The sequence below is a fragment of the Neodiprion pinetum genome, chromosome 4 (genome assembly GCF_021155775.2).
Source record: "Neodiprion pinetum isolate iyNeoPine1 chromosome 4, iyNeoPine1.2, whole genome shotgun sequence".
NCBI lineage: Eukaryota > Metazoa > Arthropoda > Insecta > Hymenoptera > Diprionidae > Neodiprion > Neodiprion pinetum.
Window position 1 is genome coordinate 32,398,869 of NC_060235.2, and position 27,251 is coordinate 32,426,119.

Here is a 27,251-nt window from a genome sequence, read left to right on the forward strand (position 1 = left end):
CGAGTTTCGTTGAATCCATTACTCATACACGAGTCTGCTTCAGACCTTCACGATAAGTGATTAAAGCGATGCTGGCGGCGTTGATGACTTTGATTCAATTCCCATGTAGTTACGAGATGAAGAATGAGCAGCGAAATCGGTTCTAATTACTACCGAATATACGCGATATAATTATTTAGGCAAGGTACGTGCTGGAGGGTTATCGGAAGCCCTAACTTACCTATTATGGGCCAGTGAGCTGGACGCATGCTAGGCTTAAGCTTCTTTGGATAAACTGATAGAACTGCCGCTGCTGCTGCTGCTGCGTTTGTAGAGATATTTCGAGTTGAGGTGTGTATAATAGTAGTGAGTTGCTGCGCGATGCCCGCCGGCCTGCAAGCTGCAGGCGTGCGAGGTGTGTATGGGTTACCCTTATCCATTAAATCACATCAAATAATAACTCTTCGCAAGAATTTAAGTTACGGCGTGATAATTCATAACGGTGGATATTATATCTGAATATCCATTCAATCCTTCCTTTATATTGGCCGAGTCTTGGGAGAGATTTGTGGAGATACTTCGCACCCCCCGCTGCTCCTCGGCCCGTGGTCCCGACACTCTGGCTTTGAATCCGGCTTCTTCCAGTCTAGCCATTGCCGCGGTAACTTCTCCCGTCAGCAACTATTTCCCTTCGACTACACGGCTCTTCGACGTTTTCTATTTTCTTTTTACTCAATCACTCGAAAATTATCGACGAGAAGGGAACAAAAATTCCCTGAGTCAAACAGCGCTCTATCATCCCTTCGGAAAAGACAAATTGCGGATGAATCGTTCGGACTACTCTATTACCTGTTATAGTCCCCTGATGCCCTAGATCTGGCATGGTTTTTCAATCCTAACAACATGCTGCGAGGTTCGTCTCGATCGACTCTCGATTTCAGAATTACAGTCGTACAGTTTTTCCCCCCTCAGTTCCTCAATTAACCTACCGACGACTCTCGCTATGAACGTGTGTTTAAATCTCTCGTAATTCTGATCCCCTGTAAACTGCCCAGCGACCAATCTCTAATATCCGTCAGAGCAGATCTGCATGTGGAATAAATTAACGGTAATAGCGATAGGTTATCGAGACGAAGATCGGTGAGTGCCCACTGCCTGGTATGTGATTATAACCAATGGTCACGAGAAGGCTCGTTAGTCGGCACGTAAGTCAATCCAAAACACGGTGTTAACACGGTCTGCCAGTTCGTTGATGCGTATAGTTTAACTGTCATAAATACGTCTGCAGGTTAAGGCGTGTACATACACATCTCTCGTTAAAATAGACCAGGTTCGGGGGTTATAATTAATGGTGCCTGCAGTGTACGAAGAGAGAAAGAGAAAGAGAAAGATGGCGATGTAAGCTCGGTTCGAGGGCCACGCGCTTGGGTCCTCACTCGGTTCACCACTTGATAAACGCATAAATTCCGACCGCTTAACTGGATATAATTTCGAAGCTGATTGCTCAATATGATGTTTGAATACGACGGGCTAGCGATACCGGCGTCGATATTATAGGTATGCTTGCCGGTGTAACTTTTTACCGTGAATATATTCACAGCGTGCAGAGGTACCTACAAGACAGGTGTTACCGATGCAATCTTTGGTCACCCGTAGAGCTGTTCTGATTTCTACTACATTCAGCCGATCTACGGGGTACGCGGCATCTCAATGTTCAACCCATTATCTACTCGGTGTGAAAGCGACCGCGACTTTTAAATACAGCATATTTACAACCGGGAGTTTAACTCACACGTGTCGGTGCGAGGCTCATCGTTCGGCAACCATCAGCTAATACCGAAAGGACAACTCATGCGTCGAGGTTTACGTTTTTAACGAACGCTGCTGTGTAATTATGTGAAAAATCAGAAGAGATTAGGTGATAACACGAAGATTGTACGCGAGGATATGCAGGCGGCATCGCAGTTCGATGAAAGAATTTTATAGCTGTTCTGAGGATCGACTTGATACCTTGCAAAGTAAACCTCTTCCAGAATCGGTGATCGTTCGACGACGGGATCTCGGCGAACGAGAAGAAAAAAAGAAAGAGGGTGAAAAAAGGTAGAAGAAGCCGAAGTAGGGCACGCAATCGAATTCTCCGTTTAAGGGCGTCCAGCTGTATCAGCAACGGAGCGGGAGGTTTTATCATAGCAACGACGCGAACGATAATTAATGTTGCCATCGAGTTGAAAGCGAGGATAAGAATGGGAGGATGTTGGTTCTAAGTACCCTGCGCATTACGCGGTAAAATGTACATGATGCACACCCGTGTACATCGGAGTCAAATAATAAGACGGCGGCAGAGGCGCGAGGGTAAAGAGGAATACGAGAAGAATGTTACGCGTTTAAACGAACGGATAGGATGGGAGGAAAGGAGAGAGAGAGAGAGAGAGAGAGAGAGAAATACGCGGGGCATACATCATCGTCCGTCGAGAGAAGAACTTCTCTCGAGTATAAAAACGGATTGGTTATGGTAGGCAAAGAGGCCTCCATTGTGAAACGCGGGATGCAAAGCGAAAGGAAATACCGGGTGACAATGGGGACACATTGAAGAACGGACACTGAACGTCGGCGTCGCGGCGGCGATACGCCGGGGGTTTTACTTTACGCACGGCGGACAACAAACCCATATTATACCTATATTATATGCCGAGTGGGTGCGTGCGGCCCGCGCGGCGGGAAAAATCCGGCTGCCGCAGTGTTCGTTACATATTGTTTCGGTGGAATTTTTAAAACTTTTATTTATAAACACACCGCAGTGTGCAAAGTGGGGTCAGCGTGAAAGAGAAGAGAACTGCAGAGGAGAGACGGAAGAGAAGGAGAAGGAGGGGTGAAATAGGAGAAGAAAAGGAGAGGAAAGAGAGAAAGAGAAGGTGAGGCAAGGTAAGGAAAGGAAAGGAGAGGAAAGGAAAGGAAAGGAAAAGAAGACAAGGGGACGAGGGGACGAGAGGAGGAGCCGAACGACGTCGCCGTAGACGCGACGTGGACGCGGGCACAATGCGGCGCTGGCAGAATGCATTAATATTAATACTGCGCCGGCTCGCGGCTGTCGGTAATAGACCCGCGGATACCCGAAGAGGTGTTGTGCCGTCGTCCGAGTCCTCCGACCCTCCGGACGGACGGTTCCTTCACTCTTCCGAGATGCGCAGCGGCTACCGCCTCGATCACCTACGACACGAATTCCTACCACCAGAGAGATCTTTTCCTTTATTTGTCATTCTTTTTGTTATTCTCTTCAATTTTTCACGCTCTTCAGGGATTTCCGTCGAGCCAATCCGACTCCTTCGTTTAATTAGAAAGGATATCACCGTTGTCTATGTAGCGTTTCCTGCGTGGGATCCGACACTAGGGGGGCGAAAAAATACCCGCGGTGATTGACTCGACTGTGGGTACTTCTTCTCGATATTCTCTGCTATATTAGCCGATCGAAAAGCTATTTATTTCGTGAAGTCACGGACCATAAAACCACCTTGAGATAAAAATTTAATCACTCCAAATGGAACGTGATCCAAAATGAACATCGAGTCGGGTGAAATCGGCATTGAAACCACTTGATATCACTCAACGCCAGTGATGTTATGTTACTGCTAAGAAATCACAAGTCCGAAAGTTTATATCATGCAAGCCTTTGAAAACGTCAACGTCCCTCTGATCCATCCCAATCATAAACTGTGCTTATTAATCTAACTGGAAAGTTTCCAGAAGCTTTTTTTAAATAACGGAGTGATAAGAAAGATGAACTGGTTTCTGCCGTGGAAATAAAGAAATGTTCCAATTTTACGGGGACTAATAGAAACAAAAAACGTTATAACCAGCGGATTGGTGAATTGACAATTTCCGAGTGGTATACTCACCCAATTCCCGGCTAGTTTGAGTTTTTCCTAAAATCTTGTAAATTACTGTTCAATCTACCCCATGACGGTTGAAACTTTGAAGAATTGAGAATGAACCGAATGTTAGAAAAATTGACGATCAATTCGGCACCATTAATCGAAGCTGGAGCCCAAAATGAACATTCCAGGTCAGAAAAACGTGAAATTCCACATCACGACTCGGTGCGGGCACATCGCGCCGTATCCGACGTGAGTGTACGCGTCAAGAAAATTAAGAGATAATTATCTAACCAAAAGAATTTCGTCATCACCAACCAAGAGTGACGGTACGATTTGCTTCAGCATTTCCGAAGATAAAACACACAAAGCTCCGATCAAATTCGAGACCCGTGTCGACCGTTCTGATGAACTTCCCACGCCAGAGAAACAGACGTCACACTGAGAACGAATGTCCACCTACTTACCATCTTTTACATTATCTCTAACGCCTTGATTGTCGTCACAGTTTATTCACCGATGCACCCAATTACGATTACTATTGATATCCGATCCGTCGATTAGAAAACACGTCGCGATCTTTCACTAGTCAAAGAGAGACTAAAAGTACTTTTTCATTCAACTGTGGAGATGAAAAGTAGAAATGAAGATCCCTTCCGATCCAAATATTTTTTACCGTATTGCAAATCTATACAAGTTTATCTCAACTTTCGTTACACGTAATAAGAAACTCTCGCAAGTTTCTGTGATAAGCTAATCCATCTTCATCCAAATAACTCATTCGCCAGCTGTATAATATGGATCGTCTATACATTCCCCGCTATTATCGTCTTCGACTAATTATAAGTCGTCTTAACATCAGGATTCATACAGACAGGGTACGGGGTAAGCTTCAATAAAGAGAATTTGTCATATAATTTAAGTGATTGAATGACTGATTACACAGGCCTGCGAAATATGAGTTTTAATATCTCCTTAAAATAATAATGCTTTTTTTTAGGTATTCAGGTATGTTGAATTAAAATATAGCGCTAGTTTTTTTTTTTTTTTTACAGCACATCGAGATTTAGTCTTCTGCATGGTATGCATATTTAAAAATTTTTGAACAATTTTTATAAGGAAACAAAATGTAATGAATATAAAACTGAATGTTTAGTTACAAAATGAACAGCATTAATTTTAAACAAGACTTAGGAGACTAGATGAATCAAAAAGACTTGTGATATCTTTTTTCATTTTTTTCGAAACCCCTCTTCAATCTTTGTCTCTTGGTCTTACGTAGTTCTAAATGTGCTTAAAATCACCATAAACAACAACTGGCGAGGGTAGATCAATGTTTAAATATCAACACTACCATTAATACATATAATTAACACAGAAATTGGAGGTTAAACCTAGTACTGTTAAGAAATCAGAAAAACAAATATTTCTCAGAAAATTTACGTGATAGAATTCTTTAAACATATTTTTCATAGATTCATACCTAACACCCACAGAAATTACCACTCAGTTTTGTCAGGTGAGAATCATCGGAAGCCTGTGTTATCGTTGTTATTAAACTTTCCTAAAATTCCTGATGCCATCTTTGACCATGGGATTTATAGGTAATGTACATGTGTGAAAGCGGAGCCGGGTTATATCGCTTTGGAAACAGTGGCAACGACGTAATGTTGTCGCCCGAAGCATTGGTTCCGCCTCTAAAGGTTGCCGCAACGCCATCCGGCACCCGCTGCCGCCCACGCCCACACAAGATGTGCATACAGCAGACGACACACAAGCATGCGAGTCCGTTTCAGCGTACGTTGAGATACGATGCATCTACCAGCGTGCGTTGGGAGTGTGGGTTCCACCTCATGCCGCCAACCGAAAGCTCTCTCGGACAGGCTGAGTGCCGACGTATAACGCACACCGTCAAGTCCCCACGCGTGTATCCCCCCTTCCACTCCCGTCAAAATCGTCGTTAACAAGGTAACGCGCTTGTCATTAATGACTCACTGTCAACCTCGACCCACGCTTCTATTTAGATGATATATTAGAACGATGTCAGCACGTCTGCCGCCCGCGTTGAAAAAACCTCGCGCCTTCGAGACAAAACTCTGCCGAACTCTGCCAGTGTCGCATGGTCACGTACCGTTGACTTCGTGATCGATTGTATTGTGAGTTCGATCCGATCGTTCGCTGCTAATTTCACTTATCTTTCGTCTCGTTATTCCATCATCGATTATCTGACCGTGGCAAATCGCTTCGGTAGTGTCAAACGTAAACAAGAGATCTTGGAAAATATTACGTTAGAAATCGTAAAAAGGAAATTGAAGATGAAGTTTCAAGCAGGAAAATTTTTACACCAATTACAGTCGCGTGTAATGAGCTCTACCTTATGATAAATATGTGTGATATTGCCGTGATTCAATTTTACGTGCGAACCTTTCATTCCGCCGTAGTATAAGGGGAATCAACAAATCTCCGGACTAACGATAAAACTGAATTGTATTAGAATATTGAATGAGACGCAGGATGACGGCACAATGTTCGAAAACAAAGACGAGACAAGTGTCGTAAACTTTTGCATCTGTTATTGTTCGTAATTTGAGGAAGAATAAACGAGACTTGGTACAACTGCTATTGACTGTGTTTTACTATTGAATTGTGCACTAATCTCCTTTGAAGGCGATAACCAACGATGGGAAACAAACGAGGCAGCCACGTTTTATGCTAGAATAATTATGTTTGCTCTATATCACCGATTATTTCCGGTAAATGACGGGGTCATGGGTTGGCTGCATGCATTTCTAACATCGTGCATTGTCTTCCTCGGTTAACGCCAGATTGTCTGAACCGTGTCTAAAGTGGGTAGAATTCGTGTCGGAGAAAATTGGGCAAAGAAAGAAACAATGGTCCTGTCTTAAACGACAATGGAGAATGAGCTTGGCGGTGTATTTAGCCAAGTATCTTACACACTCGAGAAACTGTGTTATTGTTGTCGCAGAGCCAGATGGAGAAGCCTCGCGCTCGTAAAGTTATAGGTATAAGTATACGCCATGCAACGTCACGACGCGGCTCAAGAAACTAACAGCTGGTACTCCAACGCGCCGAAGGGTCGTATGAATGGGCTAATGAGACTAGATGGATGAATGAATGAAGCGAATGAATGAGTGAATAAGTGCTGTTTCAACAAGCCGGACTTGCTCGATGCGCGCTGACGATCAGACAGGAGATGCACCTAGACTATCCAGGGTCCAGAGTCGTTGCTGCCAGCAGACAATGAGTCAACCGAGCCTATCAAGCCACGTTATACAACTTCGAGCTTTTAGGATTCAACTCGTGATTTCAAGTTTCGGGAAAAGCAGAAGCTTCCAAATTCTGACATGTAATATACTTGTACTTGGGAATGAAGTTACAGAGGTCTAGTGAAACTGTAAATGGTTGACGAAGGATACCGAAGAATGAAAAATCAGACTCCGCAACGGTTTTGGCGCAGTTTCCATTTCACCCGGAGCAATTTTGTAATCGCGAAGAGTGTGATGAGCATACGCGCACGCACGGTGAGCATAATAGAGCGGGAGAGGTGAAGATAAGCGAAAGAGGTTAGCGATGAGGTAAGAAACGCACGAGGAACCTTGGTTATAGCCAACCTGCGGCACCGCGAAGAACTGCAACCGACTGCAACGAACCTTGGCAGGGCTGGCTAATTGCGCGGAATCACAGGCTGCGGAGGAACGGAGCGGCCGCTTATAACGCATTATATATAAATTAAAATTCCTACGTTTCGCTGGAGCGGCTCAGGCTGCCTGAGCACGTAATGGTTTAATTCACGAGAATTACCATATTTTAACAATTCGGGGGAAGAGCCGCACGGACTCTTCTCCGCATCTTTTTTCGCAACCTTTCGAACACGCGGAGTTTCTGTTCGGTCAGAGTCCGCGGCCTGAATGTTCCTGCAATAATTAAGACATTGGCGGTGGTCTGGCAAGATCGTCACTTCGCGGACCCGGCCTTTCGACAAGATCGAGTCATCGTTGTCACGCCACAGGGCCAACCGTCTCATTTGTAATTCGTATATCCAAAAAGCGGAGGATCCTCTTCTTCCTCGGAACGCCGTCGGTACCCGAATTATCGCACCCGTCGAATTAAAAACGGCGGCGAACTTTGGGAATGACACGCCGCCGGAGACCCCGGTCGTATAGACGGCGAGAATCGTTTCTTCCCGGGTTTACCCCTAATCGCCGAATCTAATTGACTCGTGAAAATAACACGTGAGGCTGATCGACCGCGAGTCACGTACCTAAGACGACCGAACGGTGAACTGTAGCGATAGAATCCCGGGTGCATTCGGAGTTGGAAGAAGTAAAGAGGTGGGGCAGAGGTCAGTTTGATCCGGAGATCGGGGCTGAGCCGCGGCTCCTTCGCCGGTTGACCTCGCCGAGTAATAAGAACGAATGTGATTCTATTACGGGTTCAATTGTTACGGCGGTAGATAGGCCGGTGGCTACGAGGGGGAAGATCATCGCCGATAGGGCCAGTCTCCTCCTCGCAATCCTCATGCATGATGCGGACGTACCGTAGCATGGGATGAACGGAGCTCGTGCGCCTTCGCGATGGAAGCGTATGAATAACGTCGCGTACTCTTCTTCTTCTTCTTCTTCTTCTTCGTCGTCTTCTTCTTCTTCCTCTACTTATCCAAGTTGAGAAAAAAAGAAGAGTAAGAGACTCAATTTTTTGTTCATTTTTTATATAATTTGTATGCTCGTCGCGTTGAGTTTGCGAAAACGCTTTGGGGGCCCGGACCTTCCTTGATGTACGTACATTATATGTATACATACCTGCACCCAGCTTACCGCGCCAAACTCGGCGGAGACATACAGTGCGAAAGAGAAATATTGGACCAAATGTTTTTTACACCGTAACCTATTAGCAATAATCGCCTCGAGTATATTATAAATAGACGATGACGTCTGATGACCTACACTAACAGCGGCGCAGAATGTACGAAACAAGAGTTTTGCCCCCCGAGTATAAATGATGTTCATTCGAAGTACCTGTTTAAACAGTTGAAAGCATGTTAATGTCATTTCTGTGTTGCGCCCACGCATAAGGAGAGAGAAGAAAAATTGCACAAGAATCTGCCAGCAACGTTCCCTCGTTTTCAACGATCCATTGAAAGTTTATTCAACAACTATGTGCAACTCCTTAATTTAGAATATCGTAGGTTAAAATTTAAATCCATATTTCTACATTAGATTGAAGTATAATGTGATTGAACAGTGAGTGCTGGAGGACTTGACCGATTTCGCTGAAACCAACGAGCTGATTAAATTTATATTGCACGATGCTATGCGGCAGTAAAGGAAGCTAACGTTTATCCCTCTGCGCCGATCGAGAAGACGCTACTAGACGAGTGAATAAAAACTCTAGCCACATTCGTTACCTAAAGGTTTAGCTACTGGACCTTCTTCCTCTACCTCCGAGCGAGCTGCTTCCTCTGAAGAAGAAGAGGGACCACGTCGATGGTTCGAGAGCATAATCAGCTACGCCCGAAGAGCCAATTTGTCGACACTTTTGAGTCGGCGGAGGTTGCGTCGGAAGGCGATTCCCCCGGCAGTGTAAGGGCTTAGTCGAGGAGAGATCATGTAGGTGATGCAGGTATATGTAAGTAGGATGACGAGGGTTTTGCGGGGGACAGATATAAGAGATCAGCATCGCTAACCGGTCCAGTCAGACGACGACCCTATCGCCACCATTGATCGTTTGTTGGTCAGCCTTTTCTCGGCGATCGCCGCAGACTCAGAAAACAATGATCGACTTAGATAGCCTGCCGCGGCGATGCGTCCAGGACATCGGAGTCCAGGGACGCGGGATCCTTTCGCTCAAGTATGTTATCCGCATCACCCCGAACGGTTCTTGTCGAGTGGATGCGCGCAACGTCGGACGTCCCCGGGGACGTGTTTCGAGAACTTTTCACAGGATACCCCGGGGAGTTTGAAACGCGGAAGAACCACCGGAGCCTCGGAACAGCGACTTTTTAGCCGCCCGAGGAGTGGCTGCGTGTATCGGATTGTACCTTTCGTCCGTTTTTCTCTACAATTTTATGCTCGATCGCCGCGGCAGATATTAATCCCTCTGCACCGAATGCTGATCAGCCAGACCAATAAATCACGCGAATTGTTACAACGTACGTCGATCAGTTTCGCAGAAGCTTGCGTGATGTGAAACGGCGCGAAATGCCGCAGGATCATCCGGGGAAAATAACTCGCTGCAAATCAAATTGCATTTGGTGCAACTCATTTGAATCGTCGCTATTCCCACTTTCGCACGCAAACACCCCGCGATGTGGATAATTGCAAAAAAGCCAGAGTGTTGAGTGTTGGGAGACAGTGACAAGCGTCATACAAGAGATAATAAAAATAAACCAAAGCACTTGATTTCGGTCGGTAGTATGGAGTATGGTTCAAACGATTCCAATGTTATCAGCGTGAAGTAACAAATTGTCTTGTACGAGTCACAATCGGGATAATAAAGTTTTGTCAACATTCTCAACTGCGAAACGTAGTACAAATATTTGCGACTAAGCTGGATGAGCTCGATTTAGAAGAGCGTGTGTATCAGATTGTGCATTGCACAACTAATGGTGAGGGTTTCAAATGATTACAGAAAAAATGGAATACCTATACTCTTATCAGATGTCACGTAACCCGCAATGCATTACGCTGTTTAATTATTGGGTGCTCCAGAACAAGGGGGCCAAAAATGAAAAAAAGGAATAGACAGCAAAAAGATGAGCGTTGCACGAGGTATTCTCGAGGCATTTTAATTACCAAGTTATAATTATACTCCGACCTTTCACTTGCCTCGTTAAAAATTTTACTTTCGCGCCGCGATTCACCGTATCGTTTAAATCAACGCCATTTATCACTCGTCTATGCAGTTGTTCGAAAACTGTACTCTACACCCGCCGCAGAGATATCGTAATCTTAAGGTACTCACCGAACGTTGACGGAAGTTGGGTTGCCGACGTCGTCCATGGACGGCTTCCTAGAATGAAACCATGAATGGAACTCGTTATTGTTAGTCTGCAGTTGCATGATCGCAGGGTGAGCATTGTACGGGGTGTAAACTTGGGGTTGCCACATAATGCCGCAAGCCTGCACGTCCATGTTGCGGAAAAGGACAGGAGCAGCTCACGTCTACTTATCCGTGCCACGCATGTCCTGCGGAAATCGCGCACCAATTAAAATCGGTCTTTCTGCACGTCTCGGCACGATCAGCAACGAAATGCGTGTATTCCGATCCTCTTTACTCGCACCGGTATCGGAAGTTCATCGTTGCGATAATATGTTTTTTCTCCACTTGAAATCGCGGGTGTCCGGATGACTCGACGCCGGTGCAGCGGAACAGCGAAGGCGAAGGGTGCTGCATAAGTGTCGCGGTTCGTTTGACAGTCGCGCCTCGTGCGAGCCGCGTGCTCCGCCACCCCCGAGCCGATGTCCTCCCCACTATATCCGCCCTCGTTGCGCGCGCCCCGGCAAGCTCCCGGCCGAACCAGCAGCATCACGTGGAATAAACTATACGGAGATGGTCTATCTTCATTTGGGTGAGGTTAGCGGTGCAGGAACCCCCGCGACGCCAATAAAATTCCGTATCTCTACGACAGGTTGTGTATCTGTTCGACTGCCGTTCCGCGACCGTCTCTTATACACGCACACTCGTGCATCCCCGACGTACACGGGCGTGAAGCTTATACCCGTTATACGTTTACCCCGCAGAGACGCAAGTATATATACCGCTGTCCCGGACGATAATTCGTCGCCGACCCCAGATAGATCAGCAATTAACCCCACCCCGGTCATTAAGATTGCAGAGGGAATCATCTATTGCTAATTTTCATTGAGCTGTACGGAGATTTCAGGGCTGATTGAAAATTTTCCTGCAAAAATCGGCCGCTGTTGAACAAATCTCGAAGGTACGATGCAACTTCGTTCGAGTGAATTCATTAGCGATTCGTCTAAGGCCGTATACGGGCTAATCGGTATGTTCGGGTGCCACGCCCTGTATTGGCACGTTTTTTCTTTAAATCAACCGAGATATTCCTATTATTATTATTATTATTATTATTTATGAGATTTTGCAAGAGAATCCAGAATAACTTCAAAGAATCGTGTATGCGGAAGCCGAGGGGACGAATAAACAGTTTTGAACATAAATCCGCTGTGCCTGTCCGTGCAAGTGAGTGGGACGTTTTTCTTTTTTTTCTTTTTATTTTCAACAATATTGTGCGTAAAATGATGAAGCGGCGAGGTTGCATGATTCACAGATATGTGACTGGCGGTATAACGATGATACCACACTTTTTGCTCGAGGAAAATTCGTTAACTAACGAAACGCTTTTAGAGAAGTGCTGTTGGTTTCAAGAAACTTGTAGTACCGGATAGTAACGTACATATTATAATAAATTTAAAAACTGGTATTCAAACAGTGGAACATCGTGCGGTTTCAACAGAGGATGGCCTCTCTTCGACACCGCGATACATTACGCTTGTAAGTCTGACCTCTTAAGCAGCAGCTTGGTATGACGCGGAAAAAAATTTTCGTCACATTCGTATAACAGTGCGATACAGCTAATAATTGTGACTGGCTAATGGATGCAGTGAACAGAAATTTCACTTCTGCATAAAAGAGTGCAACGAGCGTATGCAACACAGCTTATGTGACATGACCTGAATTCAGAAAAAGTAAACCAAATGTCTCGGTTTGGTAATACTACGATCACCTTGATCCTTGACTGCCTGAATCTTTTGTTGCGAAACAAAATAATATTTTACCGTCCAAATTTCAGGAACTATTCAATATTCTGCCCTATCCCCAGACCTGGTAATCAAATTTGCAACCATGATAATTCGAGGGTGAGAATCGTCGCGTGACGCAGGTAGACTATACGTAAGACGTACGGATCGAGGGGAAGAGTTGGCGTTCTCATCGTCACTGAGGTGGTTGAAACAGGCGCCTTATATATACCATCGGTGAAAATTCTAGGGTCTTTGCTTTAATGGTCACCCATTATGCAAAGTTGAGATCCATAGGAGCGGCCTGCCGCACTGTTAAGAGTTCGGAGTGGAGCGACTACTTTATGCCCGGTTGGATGAGAAAAGTAAAAAAAAATAGGTGAACGCGAGAGAAAAAGGAAGAATAAGGAAGGAAAAGAAATGCCGAGCTGTCTTCGTGACGAAATAAAAGACTGGGCATAGCCCTAGTTACACAAGATTTTGTAAGCCCATAACCGGGAACTAGATTGACCACTGTCCTGCTCGACGTTCGTCCGGTGCGCCACCTAAACTCGAGCCGCTCTACACCGAAGCCATTCTAAGGAGCAAGCTTCTTATTACACGGCAGGCTGTAGAGATAGCGTACACAAGCAATCCGCCTCGAGGCAAACGGCTCTGCCTCGTCTCGCAAAATGCAGGAACGATGCGTGCGTTAATTTGAAGAGAAACTGACTCCAAAAATCTGTCTGTGACAAGCAAAGTGTCACTGTAATCGAATCAACGCAGTAGCCTTATCCCTGTCTCTTTTCAATCGAAGATCGCAAAGCGATTGCTGAGCAGGATATCGGAGACCTGCAGTCGAATTAACCCGACGTCATTCAGTTCCGGGAACGTTTGGAAATTGTTGAGAAGAGCGATTGGAGAAGACGCGGAGCAGACACATTACCGGATTTAATCAAGTCGACCCAGGAGTTTTGCACCCTCTCACCCGTGCGTTAGACGCACATTTAGCCCCGCTGCGTAACGCGCGCCGAATCAGCCAAGAAGTAGCGTCAAGCCACTCACAATCAGGTTTATCTCGTTCGTAATCGAACGATCTTGAACACTATTTAGCCCCATTTGTCGACTCCAAGTATTAACGGCAAAACGGTATTAACGGTAAAATTCACGCACTCAATGAATTCGCTCAAGTTTCCGACGTCGGCGAGAGATTATAGCTAAAATATGTTGAGGACATAAGCTGGGATCGGAAAGCTGAAGAATCGTCGACATCGTCCGCTTGAGGACGGCGTCTTGTGTCGGACGGAGGCTGCAGGCGTCGTTTATGCGGAATCGTAGCCAGTTGTTTTCTTTGTCTTGCACCTTGCAAGCGACTATTCACTCACCCGCAGTCGCGGTAACTTGTTGACTTAACCGTACAGCCGGACGGGATCGAGGGACGAGGATTTGCGGCGTGGTCCTATATAAGGAAGATGTTGAAAATAAAACGGCTGCTCAACCAACCGAGCACTTAGATTAATAGCCGATTCGTACTAATTACAAGCTGACCAGGGGATGTCCCCGCTTGTATCTTTGCTCCCACTCCGTTTCAATTCCCCCCCAGTTGCTACACACCAACCGCAATAAAAGTTCCAGTACTTATAAATTGCCCCGTCGCAGTCCACGAGACAATGCAACTCCAATCTTTAGCTCTTCGATCTCAACGTCCGAGCTTCTTGTCCGTTTCTGACAATGGCGTAGCGCATCTGGATTCTCCGAACGAATCCTTTTCACTCGGTATCCGATTAATACCCCCATTCTCGATAATGTGTCGCTGTTCAGAAAACTACTTGGTAACGCAATCATTACATTGTTTGTGAACCAATTTGCGCGTTGATTCGTTCAAACTTTTTTTAAGTGACTTTGTAACCTACGAAGGATACTCGAAAAAGTTTGCCGATAAAAAACTAATTACTCTACGTATTTTTGGTGCATCCATTGACTATAATATATCTTCGGGGTGGGAAAAATTTGAAGGATGGTTTTGTTTTTTCTTCACCCCGGGTAAGAAGTGCCTCGCATGAAATCGAATGATACAATGGTATACTTGAGGTATGAAGCTACTTGAGTAAAACGGACCCGTCCTCATTCCGCTTCCATTTGCGGAAAACAGCATTTTACTGGTCACCGGTTCTCAAAAAGTTGAATATGAGCTCTTACAATACGGATGTCGCCAGGCACAATAAGGGTCTACGGCCCTGCAGCGAAGCAAAGGGAAAGAGATCAGATTGGCAAAAAGTTATTTGTCAATTAAAATATACGAAGCGGCATTATCGCTGAACGAAAAAGTCAATCATCCTGAATTTTTGTCATACGAACGAAAGGTACAAGCAAGAAACAGTCTCGGTACAAGAAAAAAAAAAAATAAAAATTAAGCGCTCGATCGTCAGTGATCGGTAACAAAGTGACGTGAGCTTTCTAAAAATCGGAGAAAATTCTTTATCTCTATAGTCACGATAACGAGCATCATCATCAATAATGACAACTTTAATTGTACAATGTGGCAATACCAGTCTACAATGTCGAAGAGGATGAAAAGAATAAGAGAAACATACCTCGTTTGATTAGTATCCGTAGAGAAGTGGAAGCTCGTATAATACTTTTTCACATCTTTTTTTTCTTCTCCTTCTTTATCTCACCGACTAGGTATACCGGAATTCCAGCACGAGCTATTACGGGGTAAAAGTTGGAGGCTTTTTTGGGGATGGAATCGCGAGGCTGGCTATAGACTCGATATAACGACGTGGCTGGGTCTGTGTAAAAAATTTTGCGAACGAGATCTGAATTAAGGAGTGGAAGAGAGCGTGAGGCTATCAAGGCTTCCTCCTCTCGCTTCCTCGCTTATACACGTCTGTATACCCCGTGCCTGCCCCCTCCCACTCACAGTGTCAATAAGCGCGAGGCGTGTGTCTTCGCCCGGCGCTCCGGGTGCGAACCGCTGCTGTTTATGACTTCTCATAACGCCCCATAAATCAGCAGCAACCCTCCTCCCTCCCCGGGTTGCAACCCGATCCGATCCGATCCCTCGAGCAACAAACGCGCTTCCGAGACACGGCATCTCGCCTAGGCGCCTCTACGATCAGTTTTCGACTCCTTCCCCGCCGTTTCCAAGGTCCGAGGAGTCCTTTCCTCGATTTTTCCCTCGTCCTTGCGGTTCCTCCCGCAGGTTCAGGTCGGCTCCACCGGCATCTGTTCTAGGCTCGTGGTCGCCCCAGGCACCCATTCAACGCCGGCCCGTGTCGGTCGCGCGCTGCTCGTTTCCTCGCTTACTCTTTCGCTCGCCACTCGCTCGCTCGCTCGCTCGCTCGCTCATTCATTCATTCATACGCGCTGCACGCGATTTGAATCGATAAGCAAACCCCGACAGAGGCGGGGACCTCACCTCGCGCTGTCTACCGAACCCACACTCGGTGTATATGTATACTACTGGCTTTTTGTCTGGCACGCGCTACTCCGAAACCGTATACGTACACTTATACCCATACTATACACCGTACGTGGTGCCCCCCTGTTGCAGAACATATTTAACTCCCGCAAGGTGCACCTGGTCCACATTTTTCATTTATTCATTTACGCCCACTTTTTCGTACCGTTTAGAAACAACGCGAACCATCCTAAACTATAATTTTTTCACCCTGCAGTAATTGTGAAATTTTTCTCTCCAAGGATAACGATACACGCGTTAAAGCTCGATCACGTATATTGCGAATGTAAGAAGCTACTCACTCGACTTACACGTCAATATAAACTTGTGAACAAAAATTTTTATCTCCCTTGCTTATATATTTGAATATTCTTTTATTCATGCATGAATGAATAATAAATTTTCCCAACATGTACGGCATCTTGTTCAAATATATACCTAAATCGCAATATTCCTCCGAGTACGCACGGCAAATCCTACTGTCAATATTAATTTTTCATCTTCACGTACGGATGAACATGGACAAACGTTTGGTGGAATTCTTGAAACAGAAAAAAATTGCAATAATTATATCCACATTGCCGAAAAGTTGGACGCACGAACAGATTCGTATCTTATTTGTTCAATTTGTTCCTTTCGCCGTCATTGCACAGCCTCCGGACGTGAGGCTATCCGCCATGATCGAAGCTCGCGAGAGGTTCGAGTTAAGAATCCTCCTCCGTCCCCCGATATGACGGACCGGCGGGTCGTGTCCCCCGGTGCGGAATCGCTGTTTTATAATATCGTCACCGCGGGAGTCGGCTCGTCGGCGCGAACAAGGGCACGAGGCATCCGTCCGACCGCGTGGCTTGCGTCCCGGGCTGACGGCGAGGCGTGGAGAGGAGAGGAGAGGCGATCGGTCGGCCGACCGGTCGGAGGAATCGGTCGGCCGGAGGACGGCGAGGCTGCGGAGGGACAGGCGAACAGACAGAGAGACGGACGGACGGGACGACGGACAGAGGAGCTGGAGGCCGCTCATTACGGGCGGCGCATACGGTAGGAATGCGCAGCGGCTTCGGTCTCTCTTCGATACAATAAATACAGCATTGGCGATCGAGCGAACGAGCGAACGAGGGACGAGATGAAAGTCGAGGTGAACCAACTCACGGATCGGCAACAATGCCCGCTGTAGTAACGACATCCAGTTAAATCTGATGCCCGCAAAAAATACGCCATACTACCTACCGAGTACCTACTACCACTGAAACAGCTCCTCTCCGATGTTCCAGGAGTCGTTCACTATTGGCGCAGCATCAGAGGGAGACTCCTCGCCACCGACACTTCGTTCGTCCAAACTAACTATCCTGTACCTGGGTTACCTAGGATACCTGAAAAGTGCGGGCGACTCTCCCGGAGCAGCCGAGATTCACCGATCGGCGGATAGTTTTAAGAGATGTCAGCTGCCTCCGATCGACGAGAGATCGTAACAGTCAATTTTATTTGCACGACGATCGGGGAACTCGATCGTAATTGCACCGGGTACACGAGGATTCGAATTTTACGCTGTTCAATTTATGGACAGCCACGAGACACTTCGGTTAATCTCGAACAATGGTCGTTTCAAATCTTCGAAGAGGGATCTGAGACGCGTTTTTACTTGCGATTATTACATATCCACTGTTCAAGGCAGTCAAGTTTCGCAGTTTTTGAAAATTTTTTTATTTTCTCATTTTACCGTGAGTGGAACACTGAACCAAGTCTCGAATCGTCTATAAGGAGGTTATGATCTGCAGTTAATAGTCTTCAACACTCACCGTGACGATATAATTCGTATCAGATATCAGACCCGCGTGATTCGATCAGATATCGAAGAACGTTCGCGGTATTTTTGAAACTGCTCTTCCATCGAAGGATTGTTCGGCTAAAAAATCTGTTACCGAAAAACCTGACGATTCTCTACTATATCTCCGCGAGATTCGTAAAAAATTAAACAGATTCTGGAATTCAAACTTTACCAGATCCGAGCCAAAGACCCCGACTTGGCTCGATAACGTCACACGCGTTATTAATTACCAAGGTTCGGTTGTTTGTAATTAGCGTCCGATCAGTTATAGTTAATTGCCGAATTTAATACCCCCCGACTCTCGTACCCCGCAGTCCGCAGGACCGGATCCACAGCCATTAATTATCCCCTGCCTGTTCTCGACTCTTATTTTAGAGAAATTTCAACCAGCATATTGGAAACCCTTCTTTTGCTCTACTTTATACGAGAAGTTGGGCGTATCTCGTCTTACTTCGAGCCACCGCGCGGCAAAATGAACTCGCAAAGATATTACGCGACGACCATTTTTCTTCCACGATTCGCCTCAACTTCGACCCTGCGTCATACGCCAAAAGCTGATGCCTGTCCCGCCTGAGCTTTCGCCGGAGATGAAAGCACGCGGATCCCGGCCGTTCCTACGATTCTTCGTCAGCCGGACCCGCCCGGTCACTCTCGCGTTGATTTATGTCCCTGTGCAGTGCAGAAGCCCCCTGCTTCGGTCTCAGCCCCAGAGTCGACGATTCGCCGCTTTAAACAATGGAATTGCATTGCAGCGTCAATCTTCTTCCATCAATCTCAACTGTATTCCTTCGCAATTTTATGCCCCCCGCCGCCTCATCTCGCTCCTTCCCTCGCTCTATCGGCAAATTGAAAGACCAAAAACGATAGACTGCACGCCGGCTGATAGATTCAAGATTTGATTACGAATAATTCTTAGTGATTGATTAACGAACGAATCGGTTTATATGAAAACAAATTTCAAATCCGTTCCGGCGAAAACAAGTTGCAGATATTAGCTCGGGCGTGCAGATCAACTGCACTGAGTGACAAGTGCGAGCTGTCGAGAGAATTCGCAGCTTTTTATGAAAAGTATCGTATCGTTAGGCCGAGGCGCGAACTTACTTGGCGATAAATTTATGCATGTCTATGAATAAGTGCCCTCAAATGTACAACGCGTTGTATACATAATATTGTACACATAGACCTAAGGAAAGAAGAAAGTTGAACGCGAGGAGATATAACTCATACGAGTAAGGGGCCTCTGCGCGTTCTTGGCCACTGCATCAATCAATCTTGACGCGAATAATTATTCCCGGCCTGGGAGAATAACCGTTCTTCCCGACCTTCGCGAACCTTTTGAAATATTATACACGAAATGGATTGCATTGCTGCATAGTCAGTATCATAAGTATACACGGGCATTCTACGGTATCTCGATCAAGATTCTGTGTCGATGTCTCAAATTGTCTTTATAATTTTTCGTATGAAAGTATATGACGCAAAATGCGATCGCAATTTTTTTCAGTATTTTTCGTACCAACGTATTTGAAGAATAATTTTAAAGCTTGAAAATAAAACACTTTCTGGAATCTGAAAAAAATTTATCGAGGTGTCATGGAATGCCCTATACGTATATAATATATATATATATCCTCATTTCTCATTCGCGGACAATTAATTTGCGTCGGGATTTAGAAAGGAAATCAAAATCCATATCCCACGTTTATACGATAAAGGCAAGTAGCGTTGTTTGGAATTTATGTGGCGCCAAGCGTGAGGCAGGAATATATTGAATATTGAACACGTGCGTAACCTGACGGTGATTTCAAATTCATTGCCACAGTTGCAGTAACAAAGTAAAGCGTATTGAAAAATTGAGATCGTAACCGGGTGCAGTCAGAATTATGGTGAACGGTGATTTCCTGAAGTGAGATCGGGGAATTTTGTCGCGGCGAGTATGACTGATTATCATTTCACGGAGCCAAATATGAGAAACAAATCCCACGAAAGGAGTGCTTACTAATTTTTCTAAACACATTTCGCTTGAGTGAAGAATAACAGTGCTCGGAATCATAATTATCGTCGAATAAGAAGCCTTACCGAATTTGCAATTGCAAAAATTCGACAACAGATGATTGGTAATATTTGTACAGTAAAGTGCGCGTGAAGATTCTTACCTGTCCGTCCAACAGAGAGCATCGTCGCGATACCTGAAACAAAAACGAGATAAAATCAGTTAGTTGCAATTCCGGCACACATGCATTCGCTTCGTAAATATTAGCATGTGTACAAGCTAGTGCCTAAAAGATTAAAAACACTGTAGAAAGTAAAATAAGAAATTCTGTTTATTTCCTCGCGAAATTTTGTACACCTCTCAACGAATCCGCAACCGCCTGCACACTCGGCAGTAGCTGATCCGTGTCCGATCGATTTTTATGGACCGAATCGCAGTTGAGACACGGTTGGGCAGCTGCGTATTTGGCAGACGTCATTCGCGTCATTGTCGAGTGTGGCAGCGCACGTCTGACTTCTCCGCCTTTTTACTAAATCACTAATTCGACTTTTCGTTCCCCGTATAGGAGCCCCCTCCGCCCCCCCCCCCCCCCTCCCTCCCTACGCTTTTTAGCTTTGACCCTCGCGCGCAATTTCCGTGTCGCAGAGCTTACAGGGAAAAGCTTTTATATGAAAGCCGAGCCATATGAATAAGATCAACGTCGTAAATTTCACGCGAGTCGAGCCTAATCTCGAGATGCGAACGGAGAATCCTGCAGTTGATTCGCGTCAGCACCTAGTGCAGCTTCAATTCGGTAATTTTGCCTCCGGAAATGATTCTTCTCATCGAACCTGATCTGGCACCGTTTAAGAGTGCGAAGATTGTTTTTTTTTTTTCTGAATATAGGCACAAATATGTTCCGCGAGTAAGTCTCACCCAAAAACTGAGAAGACTCGGTTACCAGTTCAGCCACCGCGTGTAAGAGATTGGCGGTGCTATCCCTGTCTCTCTCTCTCTCTCTCTTTCTCTCTGTCTCTGCCTTTCTCCCTCTCTCGAGCCTTCAGGGCGTTAGCGTAACAGGAAAACATGCGACGCGCATCGCTGATTTATACCCGCCATGTGTTATCTGGCTTTTAAGTGCTAAGTCCGCCGATGCAAAGATTAAAAACTCGCGCAGGAGCGCGCATTCCTCAGGCGAAGCAGGACGACAAGAACCACCGAGACCGGTGTGGTGGTGCACCTGCGATATTCTTATGCTAACGCCGGAATATTCGGATAACAACCGCCTTCACCGAAGGGACGTCGCGTCGTACAGTCTGGCCCGAAAGGGAATGCCACGTCATGCCTTCTATACACCTCTGTATCCATACATATCCGTATAACAATCCTCCAGCTCCTGCAGAGAGTCTCAAATCTCACAATCGTATTCAAAAACAAACCAGTGTGTCATACTTCCGGTACGTTTGCCTTTTGAATGATATTTTTCACCTTTCTTCACGAATTACCAAGATATGCTGGAGTTTGAATTTCTACACATGCAGTGTAATTATTTTGTAAGGATCAAAGTTTTTCGGATACCATTTCTTTTGATATTCGATAACTTGGCTAGAAAAAATCGCTGACACTATTGTAAAGAAAACTATTTTCAAGGAAAAATTCTCTGCTACAAAATGGCTATCGCGAAAATCTGAAAAAAAGTTGCTTTGATCGCGTATGACCGTGTGAACTCGGATTCACTTTACATATTTAACGTTAGTGATTTAACGATAGGACCACTCGAAAAACAATTCATATAGACTGATTATAGAACATAGCGCTTGAAGCCAAAATTTTCAGCTTCAAATTCGTTTTTGAATCAACTTTTTACTTGCAATTTATGCAAAGGTACAGCCTTTCGAAGTTGTACCTTTTGTTGGTCAAAAACAGTGGGAGGGGGGGTACGTTAATTTTTTATACTATATCATTTTCCTATTCCTAATAATAATTCCTATTCATCAACGTTAATTTTTTCCCCGAGTGTAACTTCAACACTTAAATAAGGGATTACACTCGACTTTACGAACCTACGTTCGGGATACAAGCGATGAACGCGTCACCCACTCTTCCGATAATTTCCAATAGTTCATAACTCGCGAGTTCTCGAGTGATGCGGATGCAAGAGGCGAGGTTAGGGAGAAGGATGAGAATGAGGATAAGGCCTGCACGGGTAAGAGAAGAGGAATGGATAGGGCGTGACGGGACAGCTGATTCACACGGGAAGATCGGCGGGGTCTGTCAACGCGACATGATTTAAAGCCAAATATTACGACAGAAGAGGCATTCCTCGGCTTTCTAAGCACTCCCCGATCACACGGGCGTACATATTTTAAGGAGCTGAGGAAGGGAGGAAAGGGGGATTGGGAAAAGAGGAGGACAGTCGGCCGGGGCTTCGACACTCGTGCAGATATTCGAGCAACGGTTTATTACCGGCCACGTCTACCCCGGGCAACGAACATTGATTTAATGCGCGAGTAATTGGGCGACCGGACGTCTCTATGAGTGCCACCTTCAACCGCTAATGTCCCCCACCTCTGCCGGGGGATGGCAACCCTCTCTGTGGCATGCCGAACTCGTTATTGCCGGTTTTATTGCTTTGCGGGTGCAGCCGGAATCGGGACTGCGGGGTAAACCAGGACCTTTCCACCGTAACTGACCAGCCGATGCCCAGTCGGTATCCTCAAGTTTGAATCCACGGAGCCACTGCCGATTCGATACTGACGATAAACTGGAAGAAATTTAGCTGCGGAGAGCGATTCTCCTTGCACAAGCATCGAACCTCTCTTCTGTAACGAATGATCGATTTAATATAGGGACAAATTCGTAAAATCGTACGTGAGTTGTGTTTCAATCGGATCCAATTTATACGGGCGTACAACGGAATGACTAAAAAAGAGATGAGTAAACAGATGGTTCGAGAATCCCAATCGCCCCAGTCTCAACAAACTGCTGCAGGTGAGGTGTGAGATCGAGGCAGAGCCCCCGTTATTAGATCACCAGGCGGCAATTTATTCGGCTCTACCGACAGCTGATTTCCTCCTTTGGCCAACGTCGTAGATTATCCTCCACCTTTAATACCAGAGTCCCGTTCAGCGCGGTAAAGACGAGTCTAATTCAGGCTAATTTACCATCGAAATATAATAAAATAATAATCGTACGTGGCAGCGGTTAATTTACGACACCTCGAGTCAGGGTGTCAGAGTGCTGTATTTATTTCCATTACTGAACATTCTCGTCGAGATATAACTACGTACGTATTTGAGACGACCAAGCGAAGTGAGGACAGGCGGTAATTGATGCTAGTATAATTGAAACTGAAGTGCGCAACGATGCTTTACAAGTGATTTAACTCCGGGCTTATTGTCAGTCGATTATATTACAGGTACACACGATTATGCAACGTCGTGATTTTGCGGTGTGAATTCTCATCAATGTGGGCAAAATCAGCGATTTATCGTGCGTAATATCCTGAGAGGCGTCGCGAATTTCGCGGCCTAAGGGAGCAGCGTCCCGCGTCGAAAGCTCGAGTCCTTCGGTCGGCGGGGGTCGTTTAAGAATGTTTTACAAGTCGTCGTAATACGCATACGGGGTATTCGGGTCGGCGGAGGTTCGCCGGGGGAGGAACACGTGTCGCGCGTCACATCCCCCGGTGTAAAGTTTAACTTGGGTAACACCGGGTGCACGAAATGTCTATTCTCTAGTTCGGTGGCGGGACGAACGGGATTTCGGAGGTGTGGGGAGAATCGTATAACGACGATCCGATTCGTTGGGACGCTGGGACGTTGTGACGTCGGGACGTCGCGGTCCGGAGTCGTAAGTCATGCTTTGGTTCTCGCTTTGAACTCGAATGGCTCTCGGTTACGACGTCGCCAACCATCGCAGCCCGGGTTGCGGAACACCGCCAAAGGTTTGATACCGTCGCGACGCCGACGCCGCCACGTTCTCGCGTCAAAGTAACCCTTTGTGATATCGGCCCGGTCACGCGCGCCGGATTGAGACATCAGAGAGGAAGCTGCCCTGCTCTTTCCATCTCGCCCGCGTTTCACCGCCGTTATATTACTTAAGCACCGCCGCGTTTAACGAGCTTGTGGTATATTGCCACCAAGATGATTAACGACGATAGAAAAAGATTACAACCGCTTTGTAAACTCGCTTCTTCTGCGTCTTCTTCTTCTTCCTTTTATTACTCGCTACAGCGCACCGCGGCTGCAACGCGCCTTGCTAGCGGCCCGTGGAATCGACCAAGATTAGGTACACTAACCGTGCATGAAAAACAAGAATGCCGGAAGCTGTTGGCACGAGCGAACATCGTTACTTGGCAATTTTTTTTTTTTTTTTTTTTCGTCTTCGGTTTTCTACCTCTTTCACACTCCGCGAGTGCGAACGCCTCGGCGAATTTCGCATATCTTCTCGCAACGCGATCCTCGAGTGATAAAAAAAAAGACATCACGGTGTCTTCGATGAAAAGTGCAAAATTTTCTAACGTGTTAAAAGGTAACTTTAAATCATCGGTATTATAATAAAAATTTCAATTAATTATAAAAGTTGTAAATGAATCTTAGTTTCAATTTTTCATTTTCAATTGATTGAAATGCAACTAAGCTATGCGTTCTGAAGCCACAAAAACTAACTTTTAAACTGTTTAAACTCAAAAAAACATCATCTAGTATACAAAATCCCCTGGTCAAATTGGATTGCAAAGACATTCCTCGAAGAAATCGTACACCTATATCCCTACAGATACAAAGATTTATCCGCCAGAGTTTCGAGGTGTGTACCGTGTATCCCCTCGACGTAGGTATTACCCAGGAGCGTTTTTATTTTAAAAATAAAGTAAAAATAACGAATTTTCAAATCGATCGCAAAAATACGTTATTCGAGGCGGAATGCAGCGACACGCACCGATCGAGCGGCGTAGCCGCGGTATTTTCGCTTCTCAAAAATTCTGTATCCCTGCTCCGGGGGGCAGTGATCTCCGTGTCCGTGCATCGTCCGTTCGCATCATCGCATAACTTAAGTTTTTCTGCAACGGGCTGCCCGAGGCGGAGCCCCGAAAAACAGCTGATTAATCGAAACCGCACAGATACATTCCTTGCCGCGAAGCAAGGCCCCTCTCACCACGCATACAGGTGAGCGTTTAGCTGGTTCCCCGTGCTTTGAGGCCGCGCGTGTTCCGCGAGAGCTAACAATAAGCGATGGGGTTCGAGGGGTAATGAACACCGGTGAAAGGACGAACAATCCCTGTCACGCAAGCTTGTCGACATCCTGGGCAAAAAAGGAGACAAACTTCTTTCTGATTGTTTCAATTAAACAATAGACGACCGTTAGTCAGCCCCGGCATTTAGCCCCCCGATAATTACATACCTTATACCGACCGATATAACGTTGCAGTTCCGAACAAGGAGCGCAACGACTCACCTGTCGAAGACATTCCATTTCGGTAGCACGAAAAAGGTTGGAAAAACAAAACTACACATTTCGCACAATAGAGATTAGATCTATTACATTGCTATGGTAGCTCAATTTTCAAGCTCGAATCACGCTGTTTATTACGAACGCGCGAGCTGGTAGAAACTGTTCATTGAGTGAAGAAAGCGTATTCGAGGAGATGGGAGAAAAACGTGCAATCCTGGAGCAGAGAACAGCGGAGGGCATACAAAAGTATTGTAAAAGCTACTTGAGGAGCAGTATCCGCGATTCGAGGAAGCTGTGCAATCCCCGAGTCACCGAAACATTCCGATGTATATATAAGAGTCTGAAAATGGGAATCCAGCTTGCCGGGTAACGAGCCACCCGAGGGACGCGGTCCGGACTCGAGGCGTGGGTTCCAGTTCGTTTTTCGCGTCATTTTTTCAGCCCGAATATTTGATGACGAATTGACGACCCTCGCGCGACGCTCCGATCTCGACACCCCGGGAAACGCCTGGGAAGGCTTATCTCGCTTCCCGTCCACCGGCCTGGACTTCGACGAAGAACGTCGCCAACGTTTCGTGTTTTGCCTCGACGAACGATCGGACGCCGCGCCGTAATTATTGGACACAGAAGAAGCCAAGGGACTCCCTTCGCGGCACACGTGAGCAACTCTTCGTTCCTAAACGCGTTATGGCAAGGAATGCGGGCTACCGGTATTTTCAGTACATGTACCCACCTCTATTGCCAAGAGCACAGGAGCAGAATCATTAAGAGTTGCCAAATTCGGGGAAAAACTAATCGGTCGGGGATCCTGCGGTGGTCTAAGGGATGCAAACGAAGAAATAGCTCGCTGGAAACGAGTTGACGAACATAGACGAGAAATAAAAGTGGTTAAGCTGATTTTTTGCGTTTGTTTTACGGCAGTGACGAAATTACTAAGTTGCATTAAAAATACATCTGGTTCCCATCTCGCTTTCTTCGCCCCGAGCAGAGTTCTTCGGTATTTTTTCGAACACTGCAGAGCACATCAAGAAACAGTGATGATAGCTCGTTTTTCATCAAACCATGCAGGCACCAATTAAAACACAGACAATTTATTGATCTGGTTTTCTAAAATTATTTTCTAGTTTAATATACTGCATGTTCTATTTCATGAGTATTCGCACTGTTGTATAATTATTTCAGTAATAAAAGCGATAATTTTAGTGTCATTAATATGAAGCATAATATGCCAGTCTTTTTTTTAAGCGATTTACGTAAAGGAAAACGATTATTCAAGCATTCAGACTCTATATTAGTTTCAGGTGAATAAGATCAAATGAATTAAGAAATTAAATAATTAAACCCCTCAGTCTAAGCATAACCTTGATCGAGGGGGAAAAAATCATCAAATTTGGGCCAGCACTTAACGATACGAACAAAAAATTGCATACTTCAAATCAAGAAATGAAACAATTAGCTACCAGAAAGTTCATTGCAACCTAAATCCATCCGCGCATATTTATCCTTATATTCCACAAAACGTTCAAGTTCAACCTTCAAATGTACATTACAATAATCATGATCAAATAACGTGGTTTTCCACACCCAACGCCATTCTTGACCTTGACGAATGTTCAAAAATTAACGCGATGATGAAATCTGTGAAGAGAATGAAGATCCGCGTTTTGAATAAATTAAAATTATAGAAGTACGATTAAAAACTCGTTTTCATGCACGAAAATCTGCGTGATTTTACAAAGGGATATCTGAGAATACATACGCGCCGCGTGAATATCGGATAAAAATAGTCGAATGATTTCATAATTGAAGGCCATGCGGCAAGCCGGCACGAGCGAGCCTTCTTATATTCAAATTAAACACCTGAGTTGAAGGTTCAGCGACCCGCCCGACTAATTAGTCGATTACGAAACTTGTGGATATCTCGTTGTTGTTTAAACGA

At 45.6% G+C, this 27,251-nt stretch overlaps 1 protein-coding gene across 6 annotated transcripts in view; it reads right to left on the reverse strand.

Moving 5' to 3' along the window:
• LOC124216791 (protein trachealess) overlaps positions 1-27,251 on the reverse strand; it is a 179,049-nt gene that overhangs the window by 119,169 nt on the left and 32,629 nt on the right. For 5 of the 6 annotated variants that reach the window (XM_046621751.2, XM_046621750.2, XM_046621749.2 and 2 more), the window contains 2 exons: positions 20,046-20,078; positions 10,830-10,877 (listed from right to left, as the gene is read on the reverse strand). In XM_046621751.2, the coding sequence (XP_046477707.1) occupies positions 10,830-10,877; positions 20,046-20,078 (81 nt within the window). The remainder of the gene's footprint in view (positions 1-10,829; positions 10,878-20,045; positions 20,079-27,251) is intronic. The other variant, XM_069135255.1, reaches the window with a different exon arrangement.